Genomic DNA, 27,799 nt, shown 5'->3' with positions numbered 1-27,799 from the left:
TAAATGATTCATTTATTGTAATTAAATAAAATAAATGTTCACTGTAATATTTGCAACAAATTTCCAAAAGTCCCAAATATACAAAAATTATCACATGAGGATGCATTTACTAGAGAAGCAAAATGACTTGTATTCTCTTTAAAATAAGTTAATTTTTCTTATCTTACTTGCAAATATTTAGCTTGTTTTAAGCATAAATGCACCTAATTTGGTATTTGTTTTAGAAAACAAGACTTTTCATTTTGCTTTTCTACCAAATGTCTTGATGTAAGCTAAAAAAATACTCAGTGAGAAGATTTTATACATATACAGTATATTATACTGTATATAACAATAAAACGGTGAACTGCAATATTTAGCTTTTCCAATATCATGGATTGCTGGTTGCATTTTTTTATGGTTAGCGTGTTGCAATAAATGGCTGTATTTTTCTCCTCAAGGTGGCAAAGAAAACCCATTTACAGTTTCACCAAGTTACCACAACTGGTCCCCATGGATAGGTCCAAAAACAAGGGAATCGGCAATGGTATTAAACATAGAGAGTGCAAAGGTTCGATCCTCAACTGATGGGAGTGACGTTGATGTGCCTTTTACTGAGGAAAGGCTTGGTGATGAGCTGCTCCACCTTAAGGTAAATAGTTAATCTTTTTTACAATGGTTTTGGTTTACCACATGAAGCTATTATTACACTGTTGGCTACATAGCACAGTGGTATGTATAGGATCTGTTCATATTACAATTTTATGTTAATGTATTTTGCTGAACCTACTCCCATATGTGGATATTTGATCAGATTCAAGATTTGAAAAAGCTGTGTCGACAGTGTGGGTTTGATGTTGTTGGCTCCAAAATGGATCTCATTCTCAGACTTCGTGATAAAATGTCAAACAGAGTGACGTACAACAAGGTGTTTGAACAGGTGTGGGGAGCTTCTGGTAAGTTAAGCTTCTGTTACTTAATGAACTTAACAATACAGTACTATAAAATAAACACTAATGAAATTATAATGGCAAACAGCCTAAAACAGCAATAAGTCATATCTCTATAATTTCATATGTATTGTTGGAATGGTTTCACTGTCCTTTCAGAAAATGTAGGCCTAAGTTTTCATCCAAATGTTTTGTGTGCTTTTAGGTGGCCTGGGTGTGATAATGTGTCCTTGTGGTATTGTGTATTCTATTAAATTTAACTTGAGAGCAGAGAGTCCCCGTGACTTTGCTGACCTTTTATTGTCTTGGAAACACTTTCCCAATATTACAATTTATGATTACCCTAGGCCTAGAGGATTAGTGGCACACACAAATAAACGTATGCCACTTCACCCACCCTTCCATCCCTTGCAAGTGCAAGACCCTTTCTCTGAAAACATACAAAAAGCAAAGGAAGAGAGGCTAAAAGTTCATCTTCCCTGGCTGGCTCACAGGAAAAAAAATGTGGATCCTGACTCACCCATTGACGGGTTCCTCTGAACATTATTGCCTGTGTGATGTTTTTCACCAAAACAATAGTAATGATAAGAGAGATGTGTTGCGCACTATTGGTCTTGTACCAGAGCTGGCTGGAAAGATCAATAGTCAGTGTGCAGAGCAACTGTTTTCTGAAGTAAAGAGAAACAATTACTTCATGAATATGTTAAGACCATCTGCACACATATTTATTGCTCGAAACATCCTTCAACACCGGAACCTCGCACGGAACAGGAAGAAGTTGGATCAGTTCAAGAAATTGCTCAGTGGCAATCATAATTTGCAATTGGATTCCAATGGAAAGGCCATATTTGGTAATGTTTAAATATTCTATTAATGTGCTGCATGCGAGTAGGTCATTCCATTCTATTAATTGTACTAACTATAGCTTTATAATACATGCATAGGAGCAGAACCAAATGTGGGACCACATTTTTCAGAGACAACTCAAACTTTGAATACAACTCTGAATGAGAAAGAAATGCATACAGGTTGAAGTTGTTCTTTAACTCATTGAAGTTTGTGTGATTTTGTTTTTTTGCTTAAATTTAAGTGATTTGTTTGTATCTTTTACTTGTGTACATCTGTCCAGTCGCAGTGTGACCCTAAATGTTGTCCAAATCCTGTGGTAACAAGCCTGAACATAGTTAAAGCAAGCAAAACATTTTGGGGAGCCATGCCAAATGAGGGGCAACAGCAGTTGGTAAGTTCATTTTAGGGATTCTATCTTTACAAAATACTGTTCATCAGCCTGAGCATTTATGTATCTTTATCTGAATATTAGCTCAACAATGCTTTGGATGTCGAAAAGTGCAAAGACGAGCCATTGGCAACTGTATATAACGATCAGACCTGTGCTGTCTGGGACTGGAAAATGACATTGAGGGAACGGCACACAGTTCAAAGACATTGTTTGAATATAGCAATTAATGCTGAATGTTGTTTATATTGATTTTCTATTTTATTTTAACGCAGGTTCTCAACTGTTGCCTGAAATTGCTAGAGACCATAGCAAAATCACTTTTTGCTCAAATTACTTAAGCCGCTTAAAGGGATACACCCAAAATGAATATTCTGTCATTTACTCACTCTCTAAAGCTGTCTGTGCAGCCTAGATATCCATCATTATGAATGTTAAATACTCACCCTCAAGTTGTTCCAAACCAGAATGAGGTTTTTTTTTTTGGGGGGGGGGGGGGGGGGGGGGGGGTCATAGACCAAAATTTTCATTTTTGGGTGAACTATCCTTTTAAGCAGCTCCTTGGCTGGAATATACTTTTATAGATGTGTTTACAGTGGCCAAATACTCTCAGCTGTTGTATTTATTATTTAAAATTCTCAGTTTTGCCTTAGGTTAGATTAAAGTATGTTCAATTTTCCATACAGAATGTGAATGTTTTTTCGGCCAATTCATATCAAACTGAAACATGGCCAAACAGGACACTTGAAGAACACATTCTACACCTGCCTGTATGTATTATAGTCAGCTCAGTTTAATATGAAACCCAGACACATCGTTTCCAAATTTTGGTGATGACAAATATTATTTGTTTTCAAGCTGGATGAAAAGATTGACTGGTTTATCTTCCCAACATGGATACCAGGACATTGGATGGTTTGTGTAAGTAATTCTGAATCTGTTGTTTATCTGGGATAACTTATGTCTGCATACTTTTGAGATACTTTTTGATCTATAAACTGCAGTCATCTTTGTGTGTGTGTGTGTATATGTGTGTGTGTGTGTGTGTGTGTATGTGTGTGTGTATGTGACATATCAACAGATTATGAACCCAGGAGAGCATGACATTTTTTTTTCCTTGATCCTCTGCACGGCCAAACATTCAGTCAGGAAGAATACATGCTCATCTACAGGTTTTATAGTGCACTGTTCGGAGTTCAGAGATTGTGGTCGTTCCTAACCACATTTTAATAAAAATGTGGCTGTTATTAACCACATGTAGGTTTATCAGCTAGTGATTTGTTCATCTGACTTTATTTTTAGGAGGCTTATTTAAATGGTTTTGGAGTTAGGATCAAATTATTTTTACAGATCACTTTTTTGTAAACTGTCAATGAAAATGTTTATATAATACTCATGGGAAGTTCAGGTTCTGCCACACATTTCAGTTCTCTTGTATTGTTTTGTTTGCTGTAGTGCAGTAACTGTTTTTTAAGTTATATTCTTTGTCATGACAGAAACATTGCACAAATCTGGTCTCCTGGGCCTTGGCATGAATACGGTGTCAACGATATTACGGTACCAATATTCATTTAAATTAATAACTGTAAAAGCATTGGAAATTGTTTTTCTTTTCAAAGTAGCTTGACAGTGTGCATGACAACATCAACTGGGCCTTCCACTACAACATCTCAGCAACAGCTGTGGTGTCTTTATCCTGATGGTAAGTTTATAAAGCTGATGTGTTGCTTGCTAGATGTTTATCCAGTATATGTATCTTAGCAAATGTATTTGTAATGTTTACCATTTCAGTATTCACTGAGCTTTGTGACTGCAGGGCCCGTTGATTTTACAGAGGTAAGTGAAAAATGCTATGGCAAACCCCCATAATATTAAAATGCAACGGAGTATTTATGTTTATTTTAGCTTGACGTGCCTTGCATCAGAAGGTGGTGGTGTCTGCTGCTTTTGGAGAATTTCCCCTTGAGGTTTGGTTTCTTTTTTTTACATTTTTTAACTTGCACTCTAATTTTTGTTGTGCTGTCACAATCGCATTATAAAAACCATTGAAGCTTCAATCAATGACTTAACTTTTCCTTTGAGTTTGAGAGAATGTTTTATTACATAATATAAAATAATTGCATTACACTCCTGTCATGTACTACTTTTCACTGCAGGTCTGATGGAGAAAGACGGGCAACAAAAAGACAAATGAGGAATACTGAAAAGAATGTATGATACATTTAATTAGACTTTTTCTTCTCTTACCATATATAGACTGACTTGTATTCTCTGCTATACTTTTAGGCACAAAAGGCAAGCATGACTGCTGAGTTGCAACTTTTGGATGTACGATGTCTTTTTTCTTTTGGGCTGGAATACTGTAATATTCCATTTAAGCAAATGGATTAATCATTTTATAAATACTTTCCAGTCACCCATGGAGGTCTTGGAGATGATTCTCCTTGAAGTAGTGCTACAGGATGGAGATGCTGCCTACATGAATCTGTCTCTTACATGCAGTTGCTTTAGCTCAATTGTAAACAAGGCCCGGTTCAGACAGAAGGCACACTATGCATGGCTTGACAGTAAGTGTGTTAAAGTTTAAATTTGTGCAATGAAGTATGCATAATAGGGGTGGCACGGTACACAGATGTCACGGTTCGGTACGTACCTCGGTTCGGGGGTCACGGTTCGATACAATTTCGGTACAACAGGAAAAAAAAAGACATCTACTTTGCTCAGTTTCTTTTATTTTGATGTGAAAATGCTAAATATTATTACATGTTATATATATATAAAATCTGTTTTGTTTTCATTGTGAGTGTACACAAATAAAAGCAGACCTTTAACTACAAGCAACAGCACAAATAAAAATACAATAGAGTAAAGATACAAATAAAATAATCAGTGATTTTCAGGGGTTTTTTTAGGTACAGAAATTGAAGTATGATTAAAGTAATCAAAGGTAAAACAGCATTGCATATTTGACTGTATAAATTAAAGATTACTCTTTATTAAAGTTACAAAAGCGATTCAATCAAGAGCAGTGAGTGATTTCTTTGTTGTTGCAGTTTATTTAATATTAACTGTCACTTTAAGAGAAAGCACTGATACTGTATGCCCAGCCGGCTATGTCTGCTATAGGATACTTACCAAGACGGGCATTTTGACAGAATTTTGTGTGAATTTATCCATTAAAACACAATACTTCAGAGAGAGCTTCATATTTGCGCGCGTTCTGAGGCGCAGGTTTGCGCGCTTCTGATGAACGCACGCACAAATCTTCTCACTGCGCGCGCGAGCTCGCGTCCTCTGGCTCTTAAATATTTGAGCTGGCAAAGCTTACATGACTTTAGTCTAAACACCGATATCAACGTGTGCTGTTCAGGTCTCACCTGTGCGCGCGCTATCAGCACCGGGTGATGACGGAATAAATGCTCATATTCCAGCATACGCACTCGCATTGAACAAGAGTGAATGATTTGTCCACTTATTATTTTTTTTTTCTTTCTCATCGCTGTTGTTATAATGTACTGGGAAGCCAGAATGCGCATCCATTAACAGAAACATACATTAGCCGAACCCTATTTGTTTTACGTGTTATTTATAACAAACCACATGCGTTGTCAGAATTCAGTTGAACCGCGGTCCTAGCGCGTGCCGAACCGTGTGTGGAGAACCGTGCGGTTCGGTTTTTTTCCGCGAACCGTGCCACCCCTAATGCATAAGGCCTCATGAGTATAAGGTTGGCTTTAAGTACTTGCTTTTTTTCTAAAGCACTGGCATGGCTAACATAATCTTAGATGTGCATATGAAAGAGTTCTGTTTTGTGTGTGTTTTTGGATACAGGTGTTGTGAACTGGGGAAAATGGAGTGAAACATCAAAGGCTGAATTGCGGGTGCCTTTTGAAATTAAAGAGTGTAACGCATGTAAACCCTTGTTCAAATCCTGCTCAGGTTTTTACGGTAATGGGAAGCGTGGTACCTTCCCGTGGGCTCACCACCTACAGGAGGGACCGTAAGGGGCCGGTGCAAAGAGGATTGGGCAGCAGTCGAAGGCGGGGGCCTCGATGACCCGATCCCTGGACACAGAAGCTAGCTCTAGGGACGTGGAGGATGCCTCCTGGACGCCTTCCTGGGAAGGTGTTCCGGGCGCGTCTCACTGGGAGTAGACCCCGGGGAAGACCTAGGACACGCTGGAGAGACTATGTCTCCCGGCTGGCCTGGGAACGCCTCGGTGTCCCCCCGGAAGAGCTGGAGGAAGTGTCTAGGGAGAGGGAAGTCTGGGCATCTCTGCTTAGACTGCTGCCCCCGCGACCCGGCCCCGGATAAGCGGAAGAAGATGGATGGATGGATAGATGGAAAGCGTGATTACCTGAGAGGATGCTACGACAGCATAGAGGACCCAGACTGCTGTTTCATGTGCCAGTAAAATGTATAATGAAGGAAGGTTTAATGATTAAAGGAGATTAAGTAATAAAGGAAGAAAGTTTGTAAAGGATGTTCATGTTTAACCAGACATTTATATGTACAAAAAGATGTGTTATATACAGATGTACAAATTTCACCTTTCTTTATCAGAATTAAACTGTTTCATACCTAAATAAATAACAAGGAAATAATTGTCTTGGCATGTTATTCATATACAAACAATGCTGGTATTTGTACCATAAGCTTTTCATTATCAAGTAAATCCATAAATTATTAATTTAGTAACAATATGGTTCATTAGTTAACATGAACTACTAATGAACTGCACTTATACAGTTAACTAACATGAACAAACAATAAACTACTCTATTTTCAATAACTAATGTAAACGAAGATTAGTAAATACAATAACAATTGTATTGCTCATGGTTATAGTTCATGTTAGTTAATACATTAATGTTTAATGAACCTTATTGTAAAGTGTTACCATTAATTTTAATAACATCTTAAGGCATGACACTTGCTGAGAATATTCAACTTTTATTTAAATGTTAATAATGCATGTAACAGTAAAGCATATACTGAAATTAAAATAAAAAACGACCATAAATAACTTGTAAGTGGTAAATGACCAATACACATAAATAGAAATAACTTAAACTTAAGTTGTAAATAAGCTATATTCGTTGACATTGCAATGTGACAAGTCAAAAGCAGTAATTGGATTCTTGCTTGGAAATGTACATAATTAAATTTTTTCCAAAGATTAACAAATTTGCAATGTATTGTTTAATACTATATAAATTTACCAGGTATAAGTAATTAACTGGTTCACAGGTTTGTTTTATATAATTATGTATTGCTACCAATTATGTTTCAACCGCATTTCCTGTTTACCGCGGCGTCCACGTTATTACTTCCAAGTGCCACTAACCAATGAGAAGGATTGTGGGCGGGGCAAAAAAAAAAAAAAAAAAAAAAAAAACATTGTGGGCGGGGCGACACGTGCAGCCCCGCCTCGATCTGCAGGCTGCAGCCGGGTGCTTCTCGAAGTTGGTGTTGTTTTAACTAAAGTTTAGGTAACTTTAAACAGCTTAAGCCTTGTTAATGTTTTATTTGTGTTACTCGGATGATTTAAAACTAAACTAGATCGGTTGGTTCACTGTATATTAAGTGCAGTTTAGTTTTCTCGTCGTGCTGTAAAGCTCAGAGTTTCTCTTTCTGAACGCAAAACATCAGCTTCAGTCAGGACTGCAACAAGGTCAGTGCTGTTGTTTCTCTGTGTTTGTGGACCCTAATGTACAATTTGCAGTAAGTTGTATTGGTCTGCGAATGCAGTGACGCACTTCAAATGAAACCGTAGACGCGGGGCGAAAATTAAACACAATGTTCTCATGTTATATATATATATATATATATATATATATATATATATATATATATTGAATGAAAGAAACTGGACAGAAACGGGGGCAATGAGGCTGAGTTGACCATCTGAAAGAACTATCAGTCTCTAATTCAAAGCACAGTATACGATAGCTTACAACAAACCTGGAATGTTGGAATGTTCTAAAACAGTATACCGTTGCTCAGCCTTTTCGAACTTCTTTTTGCCCCCAAAGGAAGAGTGAAAACGAACTTCGTTTGAAGTATACCGGGGCCATTATACATACTGGATGCGTGCAGTCAGCCTTAAAAGGACAGCAGTCTATAAATATATCCTGCTGTGTATGTCACTAAAGCTAATAAAACAACTTTAACAAAGATTGAAAAGATCTAACCAACATCAACTAATCTCATTTTACTGTGGATTTGTATGCCACAACAAATGTGTTTTCTATAACAGCATCTGAGGAAACGTATTTAAAACAAACCAAGGGTCGAGCGTCCAACAAACTCTAATCATCATTATCAAGAATGGATCAATAGACAGATTCAATTGCAGGTATTATCTCTTTATAAGTCAGAAGGTAGGAAGAGAGTCTCTAATAATAGGTGATATTCTAAGTCAGGTGATTTAGACCACTGCCATCTATATTAGGGATGGTAAGATTCACTGATTCTTATTGGTGCATCGGCATAAAGGTTAACGATGTGATGCATTGATTTGAAAAGAGTGTGCATTGGATACAAGTAGACATTTGTATCACGAAGCATTGTTAACATATTTACATAGGTAAAAACTAATGTATTTATATACAATTATTATTTGCTATACTTTTATTATTTAGAAAGTGACCCATAATTTGTGACCATTATTTTAGATGTATATTGATTTCTCCTCTCTAAACTTCTTCAAGCGCGTTCTCTCATCTCTAATTTTTGATTTCCACTCTGAGTTAAACCTCTTTTTTTCCCTCGTTTTATCGGTAAAAGAAAAAGTACCTAATAATTCTGCACACTTGAATATAAGGATTTATTTTCACTTCCAGTCTTTATGGACAATTATATTTCACTTATAAATGATTAAATGCAAAATTAATAGTAGTTATTAAGCTTGATGTGATTTGGAAATGGTAAAATGTGCTTGGAAAAAATATAATCAGATTATCAATTTGCCTAATAATTATCCACGCACTATAAGGTTCAAAATCATCAAAATAAATGACCAGTAAATCTCAATTTTTTGAATGTTTAAATCTTATTTATGTATGTATATATTTAATTGACTGTTGCTTAATTTAAAATATGTTTGTTTAATATCAAATTTCTGTTCTGAAATGATAAAGTAAAATAAAAATAAAATAGATTCAGTTCTTTATATGCAAATAGTATTTTACCGAAAAAGAAAACTTGTATTCTAAATAGATGCTGTGTTTTGTGTTTACTTTTCATTAATTAGGTCTTCTGTGAGGTGGAGACATGGGTGACAACGCGGTAAGTAAACATTTATGTTCATGAGCTTTATATGGGAGAGTAAAAAGATTTACCTGTTATCATTTAATAATAATAATAATTAATGTCACTCACTTTGCAAAAAAAAAAAAAAAACATGTGTTGAGAGTCCAGAAGCTTTCACTGTGTTATGAAGCTTATTAATATTAGTGGTCGACCGATATTTTTATTTATTTATTTGACAGCCGATGCCGATATCTTGGAAAGCAGGGTGGCCGGTATATAACCGATATAAATTTATTTATTTTAATATTTAAGAAATTTGAAATCATTTGAAAATGGATTAAAAAAATAATTTGTAAAATAAACATACTTTAGATGACAAAGTATTTTTTCACAAATAATGAAAATTAAATAAATATTTAATACAAATATAATTAAAAAGGAAGTAAACACTGTAAAGTATTCTGGGAAGTTTGTGTGCATTGGGAAAAAAATATTGTTCAAATAAAGCCAAGATAACAGTCATTTCACATACAACAGAGTGAAAATGACATGAATATGACAGTGAGCAAATGCATAAAGCGTAATTTGAAAATCAGGATTCAAAAAGCATTCAAGTGGCATGGACCGACCGTCACACAGAGAACACGCGATTATGCAGGAGACAAATGCACACTTCACAAGATCTCACAACTGGATTCCACTATGTTTGTGAAATTAAATGTTCATTAGTCATTCAAAGATTTGTTTAAATGATATAAATGCGTTTTTGCTGAATGCTGATGGCAAACGAGAAAGTATTATAATGTTTGCCTTCCTGTTACTAATAATATAAAAGCAATCGTTGTAATACTTTTTTTGTTGTAATTCCTTTGTTTAACAGTTCTATCTGATTATTAGACTTCTATCCGTATTAGACAAAACTGTTAACGACGATAGTGAACTAGAACTGCGGTAAAGCCAGCCGCGGTTCAGAAAAACACGGTCAAGCCAGCCGCGATTGATTTTAGTGTGCGCGCATATTACAGTGATTACGGTAGTTTCAGGAACAACACAGAGAGAACGCGCTTTCAGAGCGCTTTTCATTTAGACGCCCAGGACTGAGAGATAATACAAAATGCTCGTGAATTTTTACTTGCTTATTTATTTGCATTTCTGCTTTAATATCCGTGTTATTTATTGGTGACTTTGACGGTTGTCTGTTACAGTATTTTTCTTAAATATTCACCTTTCAAATAATTGTTTTATTTAGATGAGTTACAGCAGAATTCGTAGAAAACAGACAAAATAACACATTTAGTCTTTCTAAATACCAGAATTGATTTTTTATTTATTTTACTGTTCAAAAGTAACAGTTATTCTTCAATGAATGTTTTCTATAATGAGTTTTTACATCTGCTTTGAAAGAGAGGGCAAATAAAAAAAATGTTCACAATGGAATAAAAAGTTCAATAAAATGCCTTTATTTCACTCCAGAGAGCTATGAAAAAATTAATTATAGTAAGTATAAAATGCCATGGTCAGTTTTTATCCCATATAATGTGCACACATTATATGAAAAAAAAACAAAAAAAAAAAACATTTTTGAGATATTGGACATATGGACAAAGGGGTATAGAGACCCCATTTCTAATAAGTAGAAAAAAACAATGATCAATTCGTATCCAGGACGTCCCATAATATATGCACACCTCATATGAAACTATTTTACTGCAGCATTTTAGAGATATTGAACATTATTACACTTTAGAGGGGTATTAAGACCCCATTTCTAATAAGTAGAAAAAAACAATGATCAGTTCTTATTCAGGACGTCCCATACTATATACACACCTCATATTAAACTATTTTACTGCAGCATTTTTGAGATATGGGACATTATTAAACTTTAGAGGGGTATAAAGACCCCATTTCTAATAAGTAGAAAAAAACAATGATCAATTTGTATCCAGGACGTCCCATACTATATACACACCTCATATGAAATTATTTTACTGCAGCATTTTTGAGATATGGGACATTATTACACTTTATAGGGGTATAAAGACACAATTTCTAATAAGGACGTCTCATACTTTATGCATATATTACAATACATATAATTATTGCATAGTATATAATTATCTTGCAAAGAAAAAAAGTTTAGTGTGTTATGAAAAATTATTCTTCAAACATGACTAACACCAAATAATGATTTATTTCCATAGTCTTCATTGCATGTTGATTTTATTTCATTATAGTTTTTTATTTTGTTTTAACTAAGTGCTTTTGTTTATACATTTAGTTTTATTTAAGCAGCATGCCTCACATTTGATTTAATTTCATAAAGATTCCTGAAATTCATAAACATTCCTGGTGCTTAAAAGCTAGCAGAGTGTTTTGAGATACACAGAATTATTTGGCCCTGAAGCCCTGGCTGAAATACTGTACAATGGTTCTAGACTCCAGACGGGGTGGGAGGGGGCAGGGGCTGAGACAGCACCAGTCCTGTGTGTACTTGCATACATATTCAGGCCTGTTGAGGCTTGCCCTCTGCAAGCACATACTGGGAATGTCCCGAATCAGTTCATGTTCATTCAGGAGAAGGCCGTCAATTCAAGCCAGCTGGAGGGAGTACAAGCACTCTGGGTCCATAGAAATCCATCTCTGTCAGACACTCCTCTATGATACTTAATTTGAGACTTCCTGCATTTGGTTGACTCAGTTGCCCAAAATGAATAACAAATATATTACACATTTTTATCACAGTCACTACTTAAATAATACCTGTTCCAATAAACCAAGTCTCTGTAACAGAGAGTCCCATAATTACTTCAACATTAAACCAAATATTAAGCAAGACCGAATTCCCTGAAAACATTGCCTTATCACCCAGTGAAACAAAAACTGTTTTTACAACTCACAATGTAAGGTCCTAAAATAGAGGACCCCTGTCAGGCTAACTCTTTGATCCCTCCCAATAAAAGCGATTTAATTTCACCTTCAGTGCGTCCTGTGGAAATTGTTAAGGTGACTGGGGTGTGGGTATTTTGATCTGTTTGTGGGTGGTTATTTATATGTATGTACTGAATACCACCCCCCTCCCCCTGAACAGATTTGTGCTTATGATATAAATAACTCTAACCCAGAGGCCCATACTGATAGTCCCCTTTTCCTCTTATCTATTTTTATCTTACCATCAATGAACACCATGTAATAATTTCATGCTGGGCTCTGGCACTGTTTAATACCTCTTCAAGCAGGCCTAAAGAGAAACTCTGAAGTAAAATTATTCACAAGTAGCCACAAAACATAAGCAATGTAATTACTAATAAGATATTAATGTGAATAAACCATTATTGACCTTTACTGTGTAATGTTATATACAATTTTACACCTTCATTGCAAAGACGACATAATGCCTAAAATCCTAAATGACCATAGCTCAAATAACACACAAGTTTTAATTATTAATGTAAGTGGTTTTATAAAATTGTATACTTAAGATTTCTGCTTATAATCCTCAAAAAATTGGCCTCATTTGCTTCCATTGTAAGTGCCTCGCTGTAGCCTAAATTTTTGCCTTTTTTAAAGAAATCATAGGACAAGTCAAAATGAGTTTTTTGTGGTATTTAACATTACGCCACAAATGCTGTCAACTGAGTATCAAACACAGAATATTTTTTGAACAGTTCACCCAAAACTAATGGTTTAAAGTTACCTTAATGGTAGATGAAATATTATTACAGTTTAAAATAACTGTTTTCTAATTTTTTTATTTTAAATGTCACATGATCCTCCAGAAATCATTCTAATATGCTGACTTGGTGCTGAAGAAATATTTCTTATTATTATCATTATTTCTACTTATTAGAAATGGGGTCTTAATACCCCTCTAAAGTGTAATAATGTCCCATATCTAAAAAATGCTGCAGTAAAATAGTTTCATATGAGGTGTGTATATAGTATGGGACGTCCAGAAATGCAAATATTTTGTATTATCTCTCAGTCCTGGGCGTCTAAATGAAAAGCGCTCTGAAAGCGCGTTCTCTCTGTGGTGTTCCTGAAACTACCGTAATCACTGTAATATGCGCGCACACTAAAATCAATCGCGGCTGGCTTGACCGTGTTTTTCTGAACCGCGGCTGGCTTTACCGCAGTGAACTAGAGAGGGGGAATGTGAGCACTGTGTGCGCAGGCGCAGCTGTTCTGTTCTGTCGTGCCGTCAAAATAAAAGTCCCGCCTCGAACGCATCGGCCAAACAGAAAAACTTGTATATCGGTCGACCACTAATTAGAAAACTACGGAAGTTCTAAGCGGCCATGCATTATTATAATTTTTCTGTCTTGTTTTCTCGTGATCATGACTTAATTTTCTCGTGATCTCGACATAACGAAAGTTGTTTTGTCGTTATCACGACGTAATTTTCTCTGTGTATTCGGCATGAGAAAATGCTATAGAAGCAGCATCATCGCAGCATCATGGATGATCGTATTCGCTTTTACTTTGATTAGGGACTCACTCAAACTGAAAAAATAAAAATATGGTATAAGTACCATCCCAAATATTAAAGGTGTTGTGTGTGTGACCGACTACATTGATCCATGATAGAATACTTGTCATGCATATTCATACTCTGACATTTTAGCTCTGTGTCTGTCAGTGATTGACGACTTACACATAAGTGTTCGACACTTGAGAAGGAGGCTGTCGGGTCTGCAACTTTATCGGTTGAAGACAATATAGCGACCCTGATTTTCTCACTATAGCTACAATTACGTCGTGAGAAAACGGTTTTTAGGTTGAGATCAACAACTTTCGTTATGTCCAGATAACCACAAAACAACTTTCGTTATGTCGAGATCACGAGAAAATTAAGTCGTGATAACGACAAAACAACTTTCGTTATGTCGAGATCAGGAGAAAATTAAGTCGTGATAACGACAAAACAAGACAGAAAAATTATAATAATGCATGGCCGCTTAGAACTTCCGTAGAAAACAGTTAGAATGGAAGAAAATATCCCTGTATGGGATTTTGTTTTTGTATTTATAAGATATGATATAGATAAGTAATATTACAAAAGTGTTTTCCTAAATATCAGCACATGAGCACGATGGCAAATGTGCTGTTGATTTCTATCTATGTTGATCTAACACTGGGTGTAACCATAGCATCAACACCATGACACGGTGTCTTGTTCCCATCCTTAGGAACCAAGTTAAATACAAGACCCTAAGATGTGATTAATTGTATTAAATGCTGAACACTAAAGGGACTCAAACTGTATGTTATGTGAATTTGATGGACACTATTAAAAAGCTGTAAAACTTTTTCCTAAAGATGCACGACTATCAAAGACTCTCTGAAGATGGTGATGATAGTGTTTCCTCAAATGGGAGCATGGGTCAGCCTCCTTTATTCAATGGTGAGTAAATTTTATGACGAATTTGAGCAACATTAGTTTTGAGTAAGCATGATGCAGCAAAATACCCTCTGAAATCCCAATCTGATGTCACTAATATAGTAATAATAAAAATATAAAATATGGAATTATGAAAAAAGGTATGATACTAAAATACAATTATATTTTTTAATTTAGATGTTTTATTTTCAACATACAACATAAAATCCTCTAATACATTGATAGTGGCTGGAAAATGGGACGGTGGGGAGGGGGACAGAGAGCATTTGTTTGTTTCCATCAGAATTCTGTTTTCTTGTTTTATGTTTTAGTCAGTTCTGAATGTTAGTTTGTTTTTGTTTTTTACTCTTAGATGATTCTTAGATGATAACAGTCATTTGCTCATGAATTGTACACTTGAGAAGTTTGTTTGTTTATATGCAGCTTGCAAGAACAGCTCATTTGAAAGATGTGGTTAATTGTCTTTTTTTTCATAGCACAGTTTAACTTGGATGACATTTAATTTAGATTGTAGAGGCTATTTACACTAATTCCGCCCACCAACGTGTGATTGGGATAGTCAACATTACAAAAGATGGCTGACTATCATCAGCTCTGGTGGCGCAGATGGTAAAACGTGTGTCATATTCATTTTGACGCAATTTCCTTACACTTAGTGTAAATAGCTGCTGCCTTACAAAAGGTGTTGGGAGTAACGCGTTACAAAAGTAATGCATTACAGTAACAAATTACTTTTTGCTGTAACGCAGTAGTGTAAGGCATTACTAATCAATTTTCAGTAATATTTTACTCTGTACATGTTCAGCAACGCTTGTGTTACATCACACTTTTAGCCGAAATTTAATTGTTCAAAGAAAAAAACAGCAAGACCACAAGATATAACGAATCAATAATGCTGCAAGTTCTATTTCCTGTTCGTGGTCAGTCAATCGCCGCGTGTGGTGTCCAAGTTTGTAAATAAAGACTAAACAACGACAGCTTCTGATGTATTTGTTTAGCGATTTATTTCATTCATCTCCCTCTCGGCTCTCGCTGGTGAAACTTAGTATTGTGTGACGTAGTCCAGTGAAGGCGGGTTTAAGGTGGGTTTTACAGGAGTGCCGCGAGTCTACATGATTTCGGCCTCTGTGCTCGAGGTCTGAGGCTATTAGCCCCGCCTGGCTCGCTGTAAGCCCCAGCTCGCACTGGCCAGTGGAAGATTTGCGAAATGCCTGGATAGCCCACAGTCATTATGCTACACAATATCACCCTCTACTGGATGTAAATGCCCTGCAGTACATTTTGTCATTTTAGAATGTTGATGTGACACAGTGGTAAACATGCCTCTTTTCCAACTTTTTTGGAGTGAGTTGCAGCCATCAAAATCTAAATTTGCTCATTTATAAAATATATTTACGTTGATCAGTGAAAACTTTGGAAAATTTTGTCACTTGGAGAAAAAACAAAACAAACAACAACAACAAAAACCTGCTAAAAGAAGTACAAGAACTAGTAGTCAGGAACAATTTAAATTTACATTGCCATTTTTAAAAGTTTTTTTTGTTTTTTTTTTTTAAATAAACATGGTAGTGTGGTTACTATTTTGTAGCAGTATTAAAGTATAAATATTTCTTTAAATGGTTCCAAATTTTGATTGTAGAAGTGGTAAACAATCATGGATACACCATAAAAGAAGAACTTGGACGAGGGACATCAGGAATAGTGTTTCTGGTGGATAAGGGAGAGAGAAATCATTTTGTGGTCAAACAGATGAATTCAAGAGATGTAAGTACAATTAAGCATTTACGTAATCAATTATTTACTTAAGTATTGACCATGTTAATCACATATTTTGTTTGCTATTAAAATGTTATTAAATATGCCTCTTTTTTATTTTATTTTATTTATTTTTTGCTATAATGAACAAAAAATAAAATGGTTCCCCGCAGAGGAAGGAGCTGGCAACAATCAAAAAGGAACTCAAGATTTTGAATGAAATGATTCACGGATATATTGTTTCTTATGTGGATTCATTTGAAGGTGTGTTCACAGTTAACAGATTAAATGTTAGACCAGAGGAAAGTAATGTTCCTTATTCCAAAGTGAACAAAATTAATTCAACAAAATATGTGTAGTTGTCAGCTGTGAAATAAAACCCATTACACTTATAAATACATGTAATATTGGTTAGTCTTCTCTGACTGGAATGTTTTTTCTTTTTTTTTTTAGATACACAATCTGGACTCTTTTATATTGTGATGGAGTATTGTGCAGGAGGAGATCTTTCTAAGAAAATGCAAACACAGAAAGAGGAAGGGTTTTTTGAAGAACAACAGGTATGTGTCTTGTGTAGACATTTTAGACCAATGTACATATATTAATTTTAATGAACATACATTTTAATCTACAGGTTATACATAATTCCTATTAATAGTAAAGCTGTCTATGCAGTGAGTAAATATACTGGTTAGAAAAGTGTGTAGTTCTCAGTTTTTTTTTCTTTCCCCAAAACTCAGGACTATAATTTTAATTTAACACATTTTTATCACAGACTATTATACTTAATAAATCAAGAGAATCCGAAATCATGATCATGATTAAAATATGATTCACCTTGCAGCCCTAGGAAAAAAAAAAATCTTCATGTAATCTTTATGTAAACATACATAGAAACAATTAAGAAAACAAATGTGGAGAAAGAATGATGCACATGTATAATTTCTGCAGATATTCCAAGATATTTAAGCTGTTTCACACTGAATGTGGAAAAATATATTAACCAGTGGTTCCTCCTTGAGACTCAATAGTCTCAATATACATACAGAGGTGGACCTCGTTTTATTTATCCCTTCACAGCTTGTCTATGGTTTGGTGTAAATTTAGTAAATAATTAGTAAACTTGACATTGTTTCAAAGCCGTATATCATAAATGAAATCGCTGCTTTCTTCATGTGTATCATCTGTTTGCAGATTCTTGACTGGTTTGTTCAGATTTGTCTGGCCCTGCAGTATATTCATAAAAACAATGTGCTTCACAGAGATATAAAACCCCAGGTAGATATTGACACATATCAATAATCTCATTTATCACCACATGTATGACTTATGAGTTCTCTGCTTTCATTGTAGAATGTTTTCCTGACTGAAGATGGCTACATCAATGTAGGAGATTTTGGATGCTCAACAATATTGGAAAGGTAAAAGAGTAATGAGATCTAGTGATGCATCAAAATGAAAAGTCTTGTGGAATAATTGTGGAAAAGTGACCGCAACAGAACCTTCTCTAATTTTCTAAAACATGACACAGTTTCTCTGTTTCTCTGCGCAAGTTCAGGTCAGCGCTCTTTTCTTCTGACAATAGGGACTTTATTGACAGCTGTTTCCCTTTTATAGACAGATTGGACTATTCAGCTGTAATCGCTGTCTTTTACCATCAATATAACATCAGTTGTAATTACATGAAATTACATTAAACCAGGATAATGTCACATGAACCCTGCCTTTTCTGCACATAAAATTCACTAGATTTTAAAGTAATGGTTTCTATTCATAAATTCAGTCTTTTGTTCAGGGTGAAGACTGAAAGGGACATTTTTGTCAGCAAATAAAAAGTGATTTTGGAGCATCCCTCTTAAAGATTTTATCATTTTGAATACATTAATTTTCCTTTTTCAGAGCCGATGCATATGCAGCATCAGTTGTAGGTGCACCGAACTATGTCAGTCCAGAAGTTTTTGAGAAGAAATATAATTCCAAAAGGTACACTGAATGCACATTAAATTATCATATGCACAACATTTATCTTGAACAATGATTGTTAAAGTTGTTATAAAGTGTTAACCAAAGTAAACGTACCTGATTATTTTATTTGTCTGATGCTTCACTTCAATTAACTACAGATGTTGTTATTATTATTATTATTATTGTTCATGTCTTTGTAGTGACATTTGGTCATTGGGATGGTTACTCCATGATCTCTGCATGCTGGATGTGTGGGTGAGTATTTTTGTTGTTTTTCCTTAAAAAGAAATTTATTAAATCAAAATCAAATTACAAAAGTATTACTGATTTTTTTTTTATTATTATTATTATTATTCTTTTTGGAACAGAAAGCAGTAGAAGGATGACATAATTCAGTTATTTGTCTGACTCCACTAAAGTTGTTGTTTTTCTTTAAAGGCAAAAGTCTTTCCTACAATATTATAAAAATGCCATTAAAAAAGGTTTAAAAAAAAAAAGTATCACAAAGACAAATATCACCTCGTATTAGGAAGGCTAATTTTTGTCAGAATTTTTGATTATTGATCAGAAGGTGCTCCTAATTTATTTATTTTTTATTAGGAGGACAAGCGCTCCTAAAAAGAAAAGTAAGCATAGAACCCTGTGTAACAGAATATTGGATCAATGCATGAGGTCTTAAAGAGACAGCAGCCTAAATAAACCTGTGTGTCACTTACTGTCTAGTTATACAGTGAAGACTATCCAGTGTTATTTTACAGTTGAATAGATTACAAAATTAATTTGAATCTTGTTGTTGTTTGTGCTATTGATTGTCATTTAAATTATTTGTTCATATTTTATTATTTACTATTTACTGCTAATTACTAATTCAGAGTACACACGATTCTTAGGTGGGGAGGAAGCGTGGCCCATGGGAAATAGTGCTGAGACCACAGCTGGAAAAAATTCTAGAGGAAACACTGAAGTGTATCTAAAACTTTGTCAGTGAGTAGGATCTTGAGACTAACCAGATTTTTCTTCATTTGTTTTCTTTATTTTCCTCCACAGTCAAATAGCAGAAAGCGTTGCTGTGCACATGCTCTCAGCATGGACGGAACCCTGCCTCATGTCTCAGACAGATACTCATGGGAACTTCAGGAATTAATCAGACAAATGCTCAGCTGTGACCCTAAAGACAGACCATCAGCTGATGAGATTCTAGCAAAACCATTCTTGGAAGATGCAGTTAATAGAAACAAGAACACTCCAGAAGAACTTGAGCAAAGATTGAGCGAGTCCATCAGCGCCTTTGATGAGGCCTACAACAAGCATTATAAAGAATTTGAGATCTTCGTTAGTGAATGGGGAAAAACAGCAGATTTATTAGAGAAAGTACATTATGAGGCCACAGCAGCAAGTCTGTCAGGTTCTGTGATTGGAGCAGCTGGAGAAATCACTGCAGTAGTTGGTGCTATATTATCACTTTTCACTTTCGGAGCATCTCTAGCTGTTTTCATGGTAGGTGCTGGAGTGAGTGCTGCAGGCAGGGTAACCGGTGCTGCCGCCAACATTGCAGATGCAGTAAAACTAATAAAATTCAATAAGAACCTTGAACAATTGAAACCTAACATTGAAAATGGACAAGAGCTGATTCACTGTTTTCTTGAAGTGAGAGAGTTAATAGGAAAAATATTTAAGTTCCGTGACTTTGACAGTACCTCAACTTCTGATAATATGAGATTGTCACGGGAGATAGGCAAAGGTACAGTGATGTTTGACAGAGTACTAACGAGTCTATGTGTGTTGGGACATTTGTTTAGAATTGCTGTTCAGTCTGCCAGAATCGGAGAAGCAGCAGCATCATCATTAGGTGTGTTGGGCGGACTCTTAGTTATTGCTGACGCTGTCTTCATAGCGAAAGATTCCCTTGAGATTCACCAGATGAGAAATCAGTTTAAAACAGATGATCCAGAAAAGGTCTCATGCAGTGTACTAAAGGCTATTGCAGTGATGAGGAAAACACACAAAGATCTTCTCAATGTTTTAGAGGAAATTAAAGAAACACGTGCAATTTTGGAAGAAAGGAGAGAGAGAGAGAGACAGAGAACTGTCCAGGGGTGACAAAGACCACATATATATATATATATATATATAGCACCAGTCAGACTATGCATATCTCATATCTAATAAAATGCAATTTCATATCCAGCTGTTGCTCTCAGGCAACATTGTACCATCGTGGATCACAAGTATAACCAAACCATCATATCAGTTATCATATCAAAACATTACAATCAGAGTTGTTTCAAATTAAAAAATAAAAGATCTGCATAACCTAAAATAATCCTAATATGCGCCTTATCCTCACAAGCATGCACATACACACACAACCACATGCATGTAAAATCTCCTTCCTCACTAATGACACCTCACTGCTTGTGAAAGCTGAGAAAGCAATTTCTCTCAACAGAAAAATCATAATATGTGTAGATATAGTATCTGAATTACTATTTTTACAAATGCATTACAAAATTTTGAAGAAAATAGGGAGTTATGTGACGTGCATGTCCTGAAATTGGAAGCAAAATGGACCCCTGTGGGTCATGTGACCATTTTATTTCTTTAATTTTCATTGATTAGTGTTTGAGTTCTACTACCCTGAGATAGCATTTCTTAATTAAATGGGTCTCATTTTTATTAAAAGAACCCTAAACAAAGTAACTGGAGGCAACACGGTACCACAGAGGGTTAATATGAACTTGTGTTTTATGTATAGAATGAATGTCACAGTAAAAAAAACTTCCACTGTGAAAACTTCCACACTATAGTATCAGCTTATTGCATTTTAGTAACAAAATTGTGGAAAGTGACTGAATCTCCCCCCATCACTGACTCAGACTGAATTTCATTTTAGCACCAAACACTCCTGAAAACAAACAGGTTTTCATGTTAATGCTGTTATTGGTTTAGAAGGCCTGAAATCAGTTTGTAACCATTAAATCAGCAGAGACACCAAACAAAATGGAAAGTCACATTTATGAGTAAATTTGATCTGCTATGCATTTGTGACCTTGGACCACAAAACCAGTCTTAAGTAGCACGGTCATATTTGTAGCAATAGCCAAAATTACATTGTATGGGTCAAAATTATCTTGTATTATTTTGTAAATTCCCTATCAAAACTTAATTTTTGATTAGTAATATGCATTGCTAATAACTTAATTTGGACTTTAAATGCAATTTACTCAATATTTTGATTTGTTTTTTTTTTTTGCACCCTCAGATTTGAGAATTTAATTTCATATCTCAGCCAAATATTGTCCTATCATAACAAACCATACATTAATAGAAAGCTTATTTATTCGGCTTTCATATGATGCATAAATCTCAATAAAAAAATGCTTACGACTGGTTTTGTGGTCGAGGGTCAGTGTTGGGGGTAACGCATTACAATTACGTAATCAGATTTCTTTTTTCAAGTAACTAGTAAAGTAACGCATCAATTTTTAATTTACAAGAAAATATCTGAGTTACTTTTTCAAAAAAGTAAGGCCAGTTACTGTTTTCCCATTTATTGACTGACAAGTCTCCTGTCCCCGTGTTGGGAGAAATCGGAAGTACAGATGTGTTGTGTATGAACATGATGTTACTGTAGTTCTAGACTAAATGTGAATGTGCATTAATTAAAAAAAATCTAAACATCCAGTGGGTTCCCTCATGACATTTCCTCTTCCTCCTCAACAGCAATGATCAGGCTCCTTTTTTAAAAAGCATGAAAAAAGTGTTAGTATATGTCACAAGTCAGAAAATTAACCCTTGTGTGGAAAGATATATTTAAATTGGAATAAATGAAAATAAAGGTGTGAAGGACCAGAGTAGTGTTTATTCAGTAGGGAGTTTGCCCATTTAAAACCCTGTAGTACTTTTCAAAAACTTTTGTCTTCCAGAGCTGTTGGTCAACTGGATTTATTTGGGAAAAACTTTCAGGGTTTATCAGCTGAATGTTCTTGAGCTGGAATTGAATTGAATTTTTATTAATAAAACAACCAAATAAATATAAATTAATAAATGTAAATAATAAATCAACACACCTTTATACAAACCCAAAGCAACTTTAAGATCGGTACAAGTGGAAATATAACACACAAGCCCTTTTTTGTAATCCATATAAAGAAAGCCTACTAGAACTAGAACTGTCAAGACCCAACTCTATTCTTCTGAAGCATAATGACTCTGAATCAAAGGCAAACTGAAATTTAATATGTTTTTCATTCTGCTAATAGGCCTACCATCTGAATCAAAAATGGTGGCACACTACATTACATCTAACATCCTTGGATATCAGGATGTCCTTCATGTGGTGTGAAAGAACCTGTGTTTGTCTGGGCTGTGTATGCATGAGTTGATAAATGTATAGATTTAAATTTCAGTCTAAAATATTGTACTGCTTCAGAAGACCCATTACATTAGCAAAAATAGCAATTCATCCAAAAATGAAAAATTAAGAAATATACTTAACCTTTCATAAAGTGATGATTTTCATCTCGCACAACACTAAAACCCATCAATTAAATCTGTGAATTCAACTTACTTCATTTAGGCCCATACTATTGCAGCCATCTTGTTGCCTTTGACATCCCAACACTCAACCCCCCTCAGAATGCTATGTGTAAGTACAAATGTATAAGAAGACATTGGTAACAACACTTTTTGGTAATGAAAGTACAAATGTCTAACAGGACTAAGCACTTTTGGTAAAGAAAGTGTTACACTTGATATTAAGTAAACAATTACTATGGATTTACCATGTAATTACTCTGATGTTACACAGCAGCGGCCAGTAAGTTAGGCTTTACATATAAATTGTGGTTGGTGTCCAGAAGTACTCTTTATATTAAGTGGACAGTTCCTGAGGAGTTACCATGTAAGTACACTGGTATTACAGTGGTGCACCAACTCCACCAACTCCAGATCCAACTTCTCCCACTTTACATATCCCGCCCGTTTCCACCCCCTTGATCCCATTTCCACCCCTAAACCTACCCATTTCGACCCCCTGGATCAAATTGTTCAATTTACTCTTATACATATCATTGTTACAAAATGTAGTAGGCTACTCTGTTACAAGAGTACTTAGTGAAGTGAAAAAAGTATTGTTACCAATGTATTTGTACTTACACATACCACTCTGAGGGTTGTTACATGTGTGTAGTTACAGAAATATTACAGTTGTAGATATTATGTATCAACGTGTACTTACGGTAGATGTTTTTGTTTCATTAACACTAATTTCCCAGTGTTTTAATAAGCTGTTGAAATATTGTAAACGATCTGTGCATAAGACGTTTCTTTTTGAAACAAGCACCAATAGCTTGAAAGACATCTGTATGTTCACGTGATAACATTAAAAACATCTGATTCAATTAATAACTGAATTCTTTGAAATTGAAAACCTAGTTATGTCACTAGATAGCGCTCTGATACATCATCCTCTTGGATCATTTTGGTCCACACTCCAAACCAGTTGGTGTCGGTAATGCAGCCAATAAACCAACATTTGATGCAGGATGCTATTTATGTCAAACGACACAACATGATAACTTTGCAGACCAACAAACACACACACAAATCTAGCAGACGAACCGGAACGGATGCTAGTGCTGTTGCCGGTGTGTTATTATTATGGTCATTTAGTGTTCCTGCACATGTGTATTGATGTTTTATTATCATGTAGCATTAAATCCTCGACACATTTGATGCTCTTTATTTGACTGAAATAATGTTTTGTCGGACCTCATACACTTGGTGGCTTTGGCTAAATAGCGTCTTTGTGTCTTTTTTCTTCGTAATGAACGCATATTTACTTATCACTTTAATGAAAAGCTTCAGTCTTGTGTTCCAGGAACGAATGGTTCCTCATTCTGTGTGTTGCTGAGGAGAGGTGTGCTGTTTTTATAGTTACCACCAGACTTGTGGTTTTCACCTGCTGGACGAGGAATCGGGTGAAAAGTCCCTCAGACGCACAATGAACGATACATATCTACAGACCAGAGTATGTCAGAGACTATATCATATCAGTCATGTGGGCTCTTTTGACCAGTAAACAACCACCCTCTCAGAACACAGTAACATAGGTACTACAATTTACCAGGACATTGCACTAACCACGTATTTGCTATTGCTTTTGTCTACTAAGATTAAAAAAAGTGGTTTGTATTGTTAGTTGGATAACACTCCTTCACCCCATCACTCATGTTGTGTTCCCTGATCCTCAGGCGGCGTTACAGAGCTGGAGCTGGAGCAGATATCCTGAGCACTCAACATATCTGATCTTTGCTATTATGATTGGAAACTTAAGGTGAGATCTGATTATGATCTTAATCTGACACTTTCAGTTTCAACCAGTGGTTTAGTATGGACAGAAGTCATGTTATGCTATTGAAAAAAATGGTTTGTTGGTTTCTCATCAAAGCTGATGCAAACAAAATAACTGATTAACCACCATCAAACACAAATCATAAATTGTAAATCATACATTGCATTTATTCATTAGATGACCCAGACACTGGCAGAAAACAAAACAAAAAACAGAATAGTTCTGCTTAGCAAGATTAGAAACTACTGAAACTACACTCTCAGAAAAAAGGTGAGCTCTCACTGGTGCATCACCTTTTTGTCCATTTAGGTACTAAAATGCACACTTAATGGGTAAATAAGATACAAAGGTGTACTTTTGCAAAAGGTACTGCACATGCCAGTTTGTGTACCTTTTTTTCTGAGAGTGAAGGACTGCTTCACTGCAGGATCACTGTTTGAGATCATCAAGCACACAAAGTATATACTATATAGACCTTTTTGTCAAAAATCAGCATTCAAGGGGTCATTACATGAGAAATCAAATTTGCCTTGATCTTTTGGCATATAAGAGGTCTCTGTACCATTAAAACATCGTGCAAGTTTCATAGCTTTAAATGTCCCCAATATGGTCTGGCACTTGCACTCTCAGACACTTGCACTTCCGCGAGTGACGTCACTTGCAGTCTTTTTTATTTTGTTCTATTTATTGACTAATTTTAGTTTGAATCACTCAGCATTTTACAACAGTAGCCAGGTGGTGAAGAAAAAAGAAACTAAATTACAATGTCACTTGCAATCGCACTTGCTCTTTCTACCTGCGACGTCACTTGCATTCGACACGAATCGTGTGCGTTGCCAATGGAGACAAGATGCTGTGGAGGTTAAACGATTAAAACTAATTTAGTACAATAACGAACAGGGTCCTGCAAGTCATCTGTAGGAGAAAAAGACGAGACCTGCAAATCCGTGGCTACAGAACTGCAGAAATGTTGAGCGATTCAAATAAAAAATAATCAATAAATAGAAAAAAGTAAAAAAATTAAAAAGACTGCAAGTGACGTCACTTGCAGAAGCGCAAGTGTCTGAGAGTGCAAGTGCAAGTCTGCAGCCAGACCCTTCTCAGATGACGTCACCAGGGCACAAATATTTGCATAAACACTGCCTCCAGAGCAAGACATCGACCTAGGCCAACCTCCGCCGTTCAGTCGCTAACACCTGATCATCACGCTGAATGCGAGTGTTGCGACGCGTCAAAAGCAAACAGAAATTGCAGTCACTGCCGATATCTTGTCCTCACTGGATACAGCACTGTAAAAAAAAAAAAGAAAAGTTGTTTCAACTTAAAATAATTTGTTAGCCCGCTGACTTAAATTTTTTAGTTTATACAACTAAAATATTCCAGTTGTCCAATTTTAAGTCAGCGGGGGTAACAAATTATTTTAATTTGAAGCAACTTTTTGGAACAATTTTTTTTTTTTTTTACAGTGAGTATAGAGATGCGCGTTCACTTTTTGGCACAGTCCACGCACTTGAATCTGTCGCAATCAGGCAAATGGAGTGAAAGAACGTTTGTTTTGATCCGTTTGGTTTAAACAGCTTGTTCGTGTCTTTGTACAGATATCAGAAGGATCCCAGCATAAGGAACAAGTGGATAGTTTAGTTTTAATGGCACCCCAGATCATGTTAGAGGATTGATCGGATGATTTTGTTTTGAAATCGAGGCACAGTGCCATGGAGAGTTCACAAAGAAACATTTGTTGAAAGATGAAGCGGTACTAGATCTGACTGCAGCTGCATCACTAACCGTAAGTAAATTAATTCTTAATGCTTTGTCTGGAAATGACCGTTTTCTTTTGATTATGTTGTCAAAACACTCAAAACATGCAATAGCGAGGGAGTGTTGATACCGTTTCCTATGCAGTGACATTAGCAGTGGCCGATTACTGAGAAGCCTTAAAGGACCCAGCCCTTTTAAAAACAGGCTGTTTCTGAGAAAGGTTCAGAATGAGGGTTAAAAAAATAAATAAATAAAAAAGGAACATTTTAAAATGATTTAAAAAAAAAAAAATCCATGACCCCTTTAATGATTTTAGTATTTTGTAGTAAAGTGGCATCCCTGTAGAGCAGAAGACGATGGTTTCATGTGAGCATAAATGAAAAATCCTTGCAACGACATGCTGATCACACAGACTGACACCTCAGACACACTCGCACCGTCACGCTATAGACACCTCAGATACACTCACACTGACACCTCAGACACACTCACACGGCACGGCACACACTCACACAGACATAGTACTGACACCTCAGACACAGATACACACTCAAACAGACACTATTAACACCTTTGTCACACACTAACGAACTGCCATCGAATGCAAGCATCCAGCAGTAAACACATTCTCATGCACAAACTGTTTTTTCTACCCAACAGATCAAACCACATTTCTGTACAGATGTTAATAATCAATACCACAGCAGAGTTCACTTTGTCACCTTTTGACAACAAGTTTGCATCTATGTTTTGCAAATGTGAAAATAAATGCTCATCCATAGACCACAGTGTCTGAGGGCGTTGCTGGAGGTTCCCGATGAAAATGATCTGACAATAAATGTCTTGTATTTAGAACAGCATCAAAGTTTGATCATCTTCTGATTTTGATTGGTGCATATTCCACATGATCCTCTTCAACTTTCTGTAAAACCAAACAAACAATTATAACACAATATATAATAATAATGATAATGATAACAATAACAACAATATTAATACTGGTTTTTATTTAAATGGGTTTTTTTGTAGTACAAAGTCTTTTATAAACACATGGTGTGGTTGTGTGATAGTGATAGCTATGAAAGCTCATTACTGCCTTATGCCTGTTGCAATAATCAATATATTGAGTTATTGCACAATATATG

General features: G+C 35.5%; 2 protein-coding genes across 2 annotated transcripts; both read left to right on the top strand.

The window, feature by feature from the left end:
• The first annotated feature begins 3,685 nt into the window (after positions 1-3,685).
• On the top strand, positions 3,686-6,749 carry LOC306875113 (uncharacterized protein). Its single transcript, XM_079425525.1, has 5 exons — positions 3,686-4,133; positions 4,323-4,377; positions 4,453-4,494; positions 4,580-4,733; positions 5,998-6,749. The coding sequence occupies exons 2-5, from the start codon at positions 4,357-4,359 to the stop codon at positions 6,168-6,170; spliced, it is 390 nt and encodes a 129-aa protein (XP_079281651.1). The 5' UTR covers positions 3,686-4,133; positions 4,323-4,356; the 3' UTR covers positions 6,171-6,749.
• A 789-nt stretch (positions 6,750-7,538) lies between these two features.
• Positions 7,539-22,224, top strand: LOC306875001 (uncharacterized protein). Its single transcript, XM_079425353.1, has 11 exons — positions 7,539-7,840; positions 9,422-9,456; positions 14,740-14,824; positions 16,461-16,585; positions 16,750-16,840; positions 17,030-17,136; positions 17,771-17,854; positions 17,930-17,997; positions 18,476-18,559; positions 18,742-18,796; positions 19,589-22,224. Exons 2-11 carry the CDS (start codon positions 9,442-9,444, stop codon positions 20,639-20,641), a joined length of 1,767 nt encoding a protein of 588 aa, XP_079281479.1. The 5' UTR covers positions 7,539-7,840; positions 9,422-9,441; the 3' UTR covers positions 20,642-22,224.
• The last annotated feature ends 5,575 nt before the right edge of the window (positions 22,225-27,799 follow it).

The sequence above is a fragment of the Barbus barbus genome, assembly GCF_936440315.1.
Source record: "Barbus barbus genome assembly, chromosome: 9".
In the NCBI taxonomy this organism is placed as follows: Eukaryota; Metazoa; Chordata; class Actinopteri; order Cypriniformes; family Cyprinidae; genus Barbus; species Barbus barbus.
This window is presented reverse-complemented; position numbering and strand designations above follow the sequence as displayed.

What these genes read in the sequence shown, in the direction of transcription:
- LOC306875113 (XM_079425525.1), top strand. Translation starts at nt 4,357, where the DNA reads ATGAGGAATACTGAAAAGAAT. An exon ending in TGAGGAATACTGAAAAGAAT is followed by an intron (nt 4,378 to 4,452) that starts GTATGATACATT and finishes CTATACTTTTAG; the next exon opens with GCACAAAAGGCAAGCATGAC. An exon ending in ACACTATGCATGGCTTGACA is followed by an intron (nt 4,734 to 5,997) that starts GTAAGTGTGTTA and finishes TTTTGGATACAG; the next exon opens with GTGTTGTGAACTGGGGAAAA.
- LOC306875001 (XM_079425353.1), top strand. An exon ending in TCAGCCTCCTTTATTCAATG is followed by an intron (nt 14,825 to 16,460) that starts GTGAGTAAATTT and finishes TTTTGATTGTAG; the next exon opens with AAGTGGTAAACAATCATGGA. An exon ending in TCTGCATGCTGGATGTGTGG is followed by an intron (nt 18,797 to 19,588) that starts GTGAGTATTTTT and finishes TTTCCTCCACAG; the next exon opens with TCAAATAGCAGAAAGCGTTG.